This window comes from Gopherus evgoodei, unplaced genomic scaffold (assembly GCF_007399415.2).
Source record: "Gopherus evgoodei ecotype Sinaloan lineage unplaced genomic scaffold, rGopEvg1_v1.p scaffold_39_arrow_ctg1, whole genome shotgun sequence".
In the NCBI taxonomy this organism is placed as follows: Eukaryota; Metazoa; Chordata; order Testudines; family Testudinidae; genus Gopherus; species Gopherus evgoodei.
The window spans coordinates 1,391,119-1,401,533 of record NW_022060060.1 but is presented as its reverse complement, the minus strand read 5'-3'; the positions used below and the strand labels follow the sequence as shown (position 1 = coordinate 1,401,533).

General features: G+C 51.2%; 2 gene segments (V, D, J or C); both read left to right on the top strand.

Annotated features, from left to right (window-relative positions):
* Nucleotides 1-5,378, top strand: LOC115642240. The segment is given in 4 exon segments: nt 1-89; nt 534-883; nt 1,658-1,866; nt 5,333-5,378. Coding segments are annotated over 4 exon segments (654 nt in total).
* Nucleotides 5,379-5,511: 133 nt separating this feature from the next.
* LOC115642239 lies at nt 5,512-6,003 on the top strand. The segment is given in 1 exon segment: nt 5,512-6,003. A coding segment is annotated over 1 exon segment (492 nt).
* Nucleotides 6,004-10,415: the final 4,412 nt, after the last annotated feature.

The following is a 10,415-nucleotide window of genomic DNA, read 5'->3' as shown; positions in this document are numbered from 1 at the left end:
AAAGGTTACTGCTTTGCAGCCCACCAGGTTGTTGTGGAGAATGAAAATGATCTGTCTGGGGTTTCTCTTCTTTTTGGCAGCTTTCTCAGGTGAGTGGATGAACCTACAGGTGTCTGGTTAGGACAGCTGGGCTAGGATAGGGGAAATGGTTTTAAGACTAAGACAGAGCAGAGGGATTCAGGAATTCTGGATTCCAAATCCTATTGCTTTAAAGAAATCACATAGGATAGAATTTCAAAGCCATCAAGAGGATTTTGATACACAATTTGCATTATTTTTAATGGGAACTAGGTGTCAAAATCCCTTAGACATCTTGAAAAATCTCAGGCTGGATTTATGCCTCAGTTTCCCCTGTGCAAAATGGAGATAACTGCACTTCCCTCCTTCCCAGCACTGTGGTGTGGATAAATTCCTTATTACACACAAACAGATCAGATACTGCCATGAGGAGGGTAATGGAAGGACTAGGATAAACCTGGGAAGAGGAGGAAAAGAATGGAATTAACTATGTTTTTATTGTTGTTTATTTACAGGTGTCAGTTCTCAAATCCAGCTGACCCAGTCCGGGGCAGAAATCAAGAAGCCTGGAGAGTCTGTGAAGGTGACATGTAAAACCTCCGGCTACACCTTTACCAGCTACGACATTAGCTGGGTGCGGCAGGCTCCCGGGAAAGGACTGGAGTGGATCGGATATATTAATCCCAGTAATGGTGGCACTAGCTATGCCCAGGCTTTCCAGGGTCGATTCACCATCACCAGGGACACCTCCATAAGCACGGCCTATCTGCAGCTGGGCAGCCTGAGAACCGAGGACACGGCCACATATTACTGTGCTAGGGACACAGTGACACAAACCACATCTACAGCCATTCAAAAACCCTCAGTGAGAGAACCCAGGTCTACCTGCTAACACTGCAGCCCTCAGCCACCCCGGGGAATAGTTACCCATGTGACTAGACTCTGAGTAATTACCCCCAAGTGATTTTAGGGTCAGGGTCAGTGAAAGCTAATCGGATCTAGAACCTTAAGCGCTTAAATCACTTTTCAGGATATGACTCTGTTCCCGAGACACAGTCAAATTTAACTGGAGGAGAAGGGGACCAGGTAACCCTTTCTCACTACACCCACCCCCGGGAGGCTGTTTGCGCCTAGGGCTCAGGTCCAAGATGTGTCTTATGAAGAGGGGGAGATGCAAATTCAGGGCCCCGGTGCTCTATAGAAACCCCGTGATCTCCGGGACCCCGCACAGTAGGGAGGGAGGAGGGACAAGTCCATGTGTCTGTGAAATTCCCACCAGAAACGCCCCCAGCGTCAGCAACATGAGTCTGTGGCGGAGCCTCGCTTTCTTTCTAGCGGCCCTTCCAGGTGATATTCTCCCTCTCCCCAGGACAGGGAGTGAGACACCAGGGGAGGCTGCACATCCCTACCCCCACCCAGAGCGCAGTGACGTCACTGGGAACCTTTCTGCTGCTTCCCAGGGGCTCTGAGCCAGGCCGGGGGTGAATGTGATTCTCGTTCTGTCTTTCCAAGTGTCCAGTCCCAGGTCCGGGTGGTGGAGTCCGGAGGCGGGATTCAAACCCCTGGGGGATCTCTCCGCCTCGCCTGCCAAGCCTCCGGATTCACCTTCAGCAGCTACTTCATGGACTGGGTCTGACAGGCTCCGGGGAAAGGGCTGGAGTGGGTCGCACAGATACGCAATCTTGCTTCTAGCTCAGCAGCATATTACAGTGACGCGGTTAAAGGGCGATTCACCATCTCCAGGGACGAGTCCCGCAGCTCGGTGTATCTGCAGATGAACAGCCTGAGAGCCGAGGACACCGCCCGGTATTACTGTGCGACAGACACAGCGATCAGAAACCTCCTGCGGTTAGCACAGAAACCTCCAGCGCGAAGCCCCCTCCCTCTCGGTGCCCCCAGCCACTGCCAGCGCAGAGCGGTCAGACAGAGCGGAACCCGGAGTGTGAAGTCCCCAGTCCTTCATCCGGGCTTCGCTCCTCCGAACATTCACTGTGATTATCAAAGACCCGCGGTTCCGACAGAACCGAGACCCCCTCCCTTATACATTTCCTCCTGGCGCAGAAATAGAATCCGCCTCCACAGTGTTATTCACACTTAGCCGCCCATCCTTCCACCTGCCTTGCCAGGAGCAGACAGGCAGGAAGCAGGAGCCACAGGGCCAAGGTGGAACCTGCACTAGATTTTTTCACACCCTGGTTTTGTCACAGTTTGCACACACCTGAACACGCTGCTACATTTGCAAAGCCACCGGGGATCCGGAGTAGCCGATGCCATGTTCTGCAGGAAGCGGGAAATGCGGCCACGAGACCTAAATTCACCGGCAGAGTGTGAGAATTCCCTGCACAGAAGCTATTGGATTCAGCTGTATCCAAACTCCAAGTTTCTTGCACCTGCCGATTCATAATAAAATATCCCATGTGCAGAGAGCATCTCAATGTAAGAATTGCCTGTTCTAAAATAATCCTGTTTTTCTGAGCCCACAGAAATTTAACGCCACTGCTGTCTGGTTTATTCTTGCATGAGACAGTCATTCTGCACCTCTCTGTTTCAATAAATCCGTGCATCCGATGAAGTGGGTATTCACCCAGGAGAGCTCATGCTCCAAAACGTCTGTTAGTCTGTAAGGTGCCACAGGACTCTTTGTTCAGTTTATTCTGAAATCACATCCAAGATAACAATTGGGCAGGGCAGAAACGGTCTCACAAGTGGCATCAACATGTAGCTTCACCTCATTTTTCTTCCTTCGGCCCGGCCTGCATAAGTTTGGTCACTAACTAAGAGGGGCAAAGTGTAGCAGAGGAATCGTTTAACGTGAGAGGAGCCAGGCCTGGGGTATCCCCAAATGTGGAGAGAGCTAGAGCAGGCTGAAGGCTCGATTCCGGCACAGCTGCCTTCGGTACATATTTACAGTGACTCAGCTGTGAAATGATGACTCCTGGTCCCACTGAAGTCAAAAGTAAAACTCCCATTGGCTCAGGGGGACTGGGAGTTACTCCCCAGTGTTGGAAATATGTGTCAGACTCATAACAGAGGCGCAAGAGGACAGAACTGGGTTTGCTGTGCAATCGGAAGGATTTCAGCATTTCTTCTCTTTATCTGACAGAGAGAGAGAGAGAGAAACAGAGACAGGAAAGGGTGTGTGTGTGAGAGAGAGAGATAGGACAATGTGTGTGTCTGTGTGTGTGACACAGAGACAGCAAGGAGTGTCTGTCTTTGTGTGTGTGTGTGTGTGTGTGTGTGAGAGAGAGAGAGAGAGACAGGACAATGTGTGTGTCTGTGTGTGTGACACAGAGACAGCAAGGAGTGTCTGTCTGTGTGTGTGTGTGTGTGTGTGTGAGAGAGAGAGACAGGACAGTGTGTGTGTCTGTGTGTGTGACACAGAGACAGCAAGGAGTGTCTGTCTGTGTGTGTGTGTGTGTGTGTGTGAGAGAGAGAGACAGGACAGTGTGTGTGTCTGTGTGTGTGACACAGAGACAGCAAGGAGTGTCTGTCTTTGTGTGTGTGTGTGTGTGTGTGTGTGAGAGAGAGAGAGACAGGAATATGTGTGTGTCTGTGTGTGTGACACAGAGACAGCAAGGAGTGTCTGTCTTTGTGTGTGTGTGAGAGAGAGAGAGAGAGAGAGAGAGAGAGAGAGACAGGACAGTGTGTGTCTGTGTGTGTGACACAGAGACAGCAAGGAGTGTCTGTCTGTGTGTGTGTGTGTGTGTGTGTGTGAGAGAGAGAGAGAGACAGGACAGTGTGTGTCTGTGTGTGTGACACAGAGACAGCAAGGAGTGTCTGTGTGTGTCTGTGAGAGAGAGAGCGAGCGAGCGAGTTAATGTAAAGTGGAGGAGAGGGACGGTAAAGGGAAGCAGAGCTGGAGATGCACTGGGGTATTACAGGGATATCACATACTTTCCTGCTCACCTAGGCCTGTGCATCCTTGTTCCCTCTAGGTTCAGTTCAGCCCTAGGCTGGTATGTCAGTACGTAGCTTATAAACCACTTCATTCCTCCATACTGGGCTGGCCCCCTGAACACTCGGAAATTGAACCCAGAAACTCGAACTGCACAGTCAGTTGAGAGTAATTAACCATTGGGACAATTTCCCAGGGTGGTGCTGGGTTCTCCATCACTGACAATGTTTATATCAAGAGTTGATGGGTTTGTCTGGAAGATGTGTTCTAGGAATTTTGGAGGGAAATTGTTGCAATGTTGATAAGTACAGGTTGCAAAGGGTTATGCACCGTTAATCCGTATGTGATCACTGAGTCATGTGCCTTCTCCTTGCTCTGTTGGCATGAGCTGAAGTAACTTCTGGAGCCACAGCTATTGGCTGATAACTGACCATGTGTACCGAGAGGCCAAGAAACAGGCATCTGGGACAAACCCTGGGTAACTTATTTGGCAAAACGGATCACAATGTGATCACTAATGGGGAAGGGCTTTCACTTCCCCGGAGCACGATGGGCATAGGCAGACAGTGGTGTCGGTCCTCCTCTGCTGGCCTTCTCAATCAGCTGTCTGCCTGGACTGAAAAGGGAGAGTTGGAAAGTCCCTCAGTCTGTGATTACAAACATTATCTAAATATCTGGCATATGGTACCCACAAGTCTTTGCAGTGAGGGGGAACCGGGGTGAAATAGCTGAAATAGAGACAGCTGCCAAATCCAGCGGCCTACTAATAGCCGCGAGTCTCCACTTGGTTAATTCAATCTGGGTATTTTGAGACCCTCATTGATGCTGCATTTAGGATTCATTAGTGAATCTTAAAGAAGAGAAACATAATTCCCATTGTGCAAATCGGGAACAGTTTAAGTGAGCTGGGAGCCCAAGTCCAACTTTCGATAGTGACTTAAATTTAGGAGCACTACCACAGCAGGGGTCAGTCTGCACCGAAGAAGATGATGATTCAAAGGTTAGTCTCCAAGGTGCCACAGGTGCTCCTGTTCTCTTTCCACAGGTCCTTGTTTGTCATTACCAGGACTGCAGCTTCCTCTCTCGCTTTCTCTCTTTTCTGTTCGCTCCCGTCTTCCTCTGATTCTGCCCTGACAGCCCCTTTCCGGAGCCAGTCAGGCCAGGTTCCCATTGTGCTGGACTCAGTACAAACACATGGGACCTGATCCGATATCAATGGAAGCCACTTAAAAATCCCCTGGGGTTTCACTGGGATTTGGGTCAGAGAGCTACACACATTGACACAAATCTCCCCCTTCTCCCGGATGCCGAGGGCGAGAAATGAGATAACCTAGAAAGGAGTTTGTGTGTGTATAAGGAGCGGGATATGCAAATCAGGGGGACAGTTTCCTGTTTAAATCTGTCTCCATCTCTCCCCAGGCAGCGCCCGGAGAGACAATCCGCAGCCCCTGGGTCTGTGCAGTGACCAGCCAGTCCCTGAGAACTTTCCCCTCCAGCACCAGGGAACATGAGGCTTTGGCTCTATGTAGTGTCCCTTGCAGTGCCTTTGGAAGGTATTTTCTCCCCTCATACCCACTGGCGGGGCAAGGGAACAGTCTATGATTGCTGTGAATATCAATACGATGTATAATATCTTTCTATCCCCAGGTGTCCGGTCCCAGGTGCAGCTGGTGGAGTCCGGAGGGGATGTGAAAAAGCCCGGAGACTCTCTCCGCCTCTCCTGCAAAGCCTCCGGGTTCACCTTCAGCAGCTACGCTATGAGCTGGGTCCGGCAGGCTCCCGGGAAGGGGCTGGAGTGGATCTCACGCATTTACACTGATGGGAGCGAACAGTTTTATGCAGACTCAGTGAAAGGCCGATTCACCATCTCCAGGGACAACTCCAACAACCTGCTGTATCTGCAACTGACCGGCCTGAAGCCCGAGGACACCGCCCGCTATTACTGTGCGGGAGACACAGTGACACGAAACCGGTTTGGGATCCTACAAAAACCCAGGCTGCGGAACCGCCCTTCTCCCGGCAGCCGCGCGGGGGCAGCAGTGACACACACCCCGCTCCGGGCTCACACAGGAGACCCGGCAATACAGTAAATTATCTGCAGCTGACCGGCCTGAAGCCCGAGGACCCCGCCCGGGATCGCTGTGCGGGACACACAGTGCGGGGCGCCGGGCTGAGCTCAGACAGAAACCCGCCCTCGCTGGCTAAGCACAAACTCTCCGCTGGGGGGCGCTGCAGTTCTACAGCTCGCAGCGCAGAGACCGTGAGCGAGAAAACTCCGGTCCGCAGCTGCCCGCCTGTGACCCCCCCCCCACCCCCCAGATACAGACACGGACTGACCGCGCTGTTAGCAGAGACCAGCCCCAACTCCCCCTTCCCCCAGGACACTCTGTGCCCCTCACTCCGCCCCTCAGCCCCCCCCACCCCCCAGATACAGACACGGACTGACCGCGCTGTTAGCAGAGACCAGCCCCAACTCCCCCTTTCCCCAGGACACTCTGTGCCCCTCACTCCGCCCCTCAGCCCCCCCACCCCCCAGATACAGACACGGACTGACCGCGCTGTTAGCAGAGACCAGCCCCAACTCCCCCTTCCCCCAGGACACTCTGTGCCCCTCACTCCGCCCCTCAGCCCCCCCCACCCCCCAGATACAGACACGGACTGACCGCGCTGTTAGCAGAGACCAGCCCCAACTCCCCCTTTCCCCAGGACACTCTGTGCCCCTCACTCCGCCCCTCCGCCCCCCCACCCCCCAGATACAGACACGGACTGACCGCGCTGTTAGCAGAGACCAGCCCCAGCTCCCCCTTTCCCCAGGACACTCTGTGCCCCTCACTCCGCCCCTCAGCCCCCCCACCCCCCAGATAGAGACACGGACTGACCGCGCTGTTAGCAGAGACCAGCCCCAACTCCCCCTTTTCCCCAGGACACTCTGTGCCCCTCACTCCGCCCCTCAGCCCCCCCCCCAGATACAGACACGGACTGACCGCGCTGTTAGCAGAGACCAGCCCCAACTCCCCCTTTCCCCAGGACACTCTGTGCCCTCACTCCGCCCCTCAGCCCCCCCCCCCCCAGATACAGACACGGACTGACCGCGCTGTTAGCAGAGACCAGCCCCAACTCCCCCTTTCCCCAGGACACTCTGTGCCCCTCACTCCGCCCCTCAGCCCCCCCCACCCCCCAGATACAGACACGGACTGACCGCGCTGTTAGCAGAGACCAGCCCCAACTCCCCCTTTCCCCAGGACACTCTGTGCCCCTCACTCCGCTCCTCCCTGCCCCCCCCCCCATCCAGGCTGAGAGAATCGATATTAAAGTGAATGAATGAAAACACGGCTTTTAACCCCCCCTCTAACAGCCAGGAGGAGGGTTTCCTATCTGCCCAGGAGATATTGGCACCTCATGCCTATTATAGCCCCTCAGGAGCTCTAGAAAACCTCAGCCTGGGCAGAAGAGGCCCTGTTCTAGCAGTTCAGGTGTGAAAACCAAGAGAGGAGAAACTGGTTCTGTAATTGGCAAGCCATTCACAGTCTTTGTTCAATCCTGAGCTGATGGTGTCAAATTTGCAGATGAACTGAAGCTCAGCAGTTTCTCTTTGAAGTCTGGGCCTGAAGTTTTTTTGCTGCAGGATGGCCACCTTAAGGTCTGCTATAGTGTGGCCAGGCAGGTTGAAAGTGTTCTCCTACAGGTTTTTGTATATTGCCATTCCTAATATCTGATTTGTGTCTGTTTATCCTTTTCCGTAGCGACTGTCCAGTTTGGCCGATGTACATAGCAGAGGGGCATTGCTGGCATATGATGGCGTATATTACATTGGTGGATGTGCAGGTGAATGAACCGGTGATGGTGTGGCTGATCTGGTTAGGTCCTGTGATGGTGTCGCTGGTGTAGATATGTGGGCAGAGTTGTCATCGAGGTTTGTTGCATGGATTGGTTCCTGAGCTAGAGTTCCTATGGTGCGGTGTGCAGTTACTGGTGAGAATATGTTTCCGGTTGGCAGGTTGTCTGTGGGTGAGGACTGGCCTGCCACCCAAGGCCTGTGAAAGTGTGGGATCATTGTCCAGGATGGATTGTAGATCCCTGATGATGCGTTGGAGGGGTTTTAGCTGGGGACTGTATGTGATGGCCAGTGAAGTCCTGTTGGTTTCTTTCTTGGGTTTGTCTTGCAATAGGAGGCTTCTGGGCACACATGTGGCACAGATCAACAGAGCCTGAGAGAGAGAGAGATGGGCTGCAGAATCCACTTCTCCAATCCATTCGGAGGAGGCAGCAAGGAGCAAACAGAAGAACACTGCAGAGCCTTTGGGACAAGAGTGAAAAGTGGCATTGGAGGTTGGAAAGAGGGCTGTCTCCAGGCACCAGCAAACCAGCAAAATTCAAGGGGTGGTAAAAAACTTAGAGCCAGCCCTGGTTGGAAAACATCACTTTCCAGCTCTGTACCTGCACAAACGGCTTGTTTGCACATAGAACCCGCAGGTGTCCTTTGACTCCGCCTCGCTTGTAAAGTCGCCAGGTTCCACCTCGGTGCTGGATCCATCAGGCTCCTGGGTAGTGGCTGGAACGGGTCTCCAGGGCAGAGCACACAGGAAAGAGTTACACTACACTGATTCACGGAAAGGACGATTCATTGTCTCCCTTGAGAATCCCAACAACCAGCTGGATTTACAAATGAGCAGCTGGAGATGCCAGGACACAGCTCACTATCACTGTGTGAGAGACTAGACCATAGTCACAAAGCCCATCACCAAAACCAACGGTGGGTTCGCACCGTGTTTGCCTTTTAATATGGCCACATCTAAGAAAAGACAGGAATCAACCCCAGTAGTCAACAAAATGTCAATAGCACAGATTTATTCTTGGTTTAATTTTCAGACTGGAGTAGATGAAATAGGTAGTATTTGATTAATCATATGGAGGACTGTATACAACCCTTTCGTGTTCCATATTCCATTATTACTTGCAGGAATCATTAGTCTGAAGATACCATTGCAGGAAATATGAACAGTGATGAATCACATAAAGTTGTGTGCTAACTGAAGGATGTTACCATTGTGGGAGATATCATCTATCTATCATTTATCTATCTATCTATCCCCATCCACCCCCTCAATCTATCTATCTATCTATGCCCATCCTCCCCATCTATCTATCTATCTATCTATCTATCTATCTATCTATCTATCTATCTATCTATCTATCTATCTATCTATCCCCATCCACCCCCTCTGTCTATCTATCTATCTATGCCCATCCTCCCCCTCTATCTATCTATCTATCTATCTATCTATCTATCTATCTATGCTCGTACACCCCCTGTCTATCAGTGTCACTCAGAGCAGGGACGTGTATCACACTCATCTCTATGGGTTCTTTCTTTGCTATCTAGAATTGTCAATGCCTAATTCTCAATCAGCCATGGCTGGGATGTTGTTAGTGTCTGTGGTTCCAACTGAGCTGTTTCAAGGAGAGGAATAAGAGTGTAGGAGAGACTCACTTGGGTCTGTCCTTGGGCAGTGGGATGAACGGTGTTTTCATTCCTGGGAAAATAATACTTATAAAATCGAAGAGAGAGAGACTATTCCTCTTGCTGGAAAACAATGCACATTCCCAGCTGGAAAGGCAATATGCAATGTAAGAGACTGGGGATATCTGTGAATATATTTGTAAGTAGGTAGATTAAGGGGTCACGGGGAACTTGGAGCACAGATCCCCTAGGCACCTTTTGAAAACTCACCCTTATATTTCCAAGGACAAGGAAATGAATTTCTAGAGAGTTTTGGCCTCCTCTTTTCCATAGCAACACATTGGTAAGAGGATTTGTGTGACTTTGAAGGGGCTCAGAGATGTTTAAGTGCATGCAGAGTTAGAGATGACTGATTTTGAGGCAGAGAGTCAGGGGTGTACGTGAGGAATCACTTCGTGAAATAACCTCAAACCAGCCGCACAATCTCTACTCCGGTCTCTCAACTGACACATCAGGTTTCAGGTTCACCTCACTCTCAATGAAGATTTTAGCCTGGATTTATAATTCCACTTGGGCTAGAATCAGGTGGACCTTTGGTATGACCCAGTATGGCCATTCTTATGTTCTTATGAAGCACTTGTCCTCACAACTTGCACAATCAGCCTGTGGAATTCATTGCCAAGGGATGCTGTGAAGGCCAAAATGCTAACAAAGTTCAAGAAAGAAATATAAGTTCATGGAGGACAGGTCTATCAATGGCTACTAACCAAGGTGGGCAGTGATGCAACCCCATGCTCTGACTGCTAGAAGCTGGGTCTGGACAATGGGAGATGGATCACTCAGTGGTTGCCTGCTCTGTTCATTCCCTTTGAAGTACCTGGCATTGGCCACTGTCCGCAGACAGGACACTGGGCTTGATGAACCTTTGGTCTGACTCAATGTGGCTCTTCTTATGTTCTCATGGGGAGAACCTCACACTGTTCTGTGATGTGTCTGATTCCTCCTTAGGACCAGATTTTTAACATTATTTAATGATCTAAA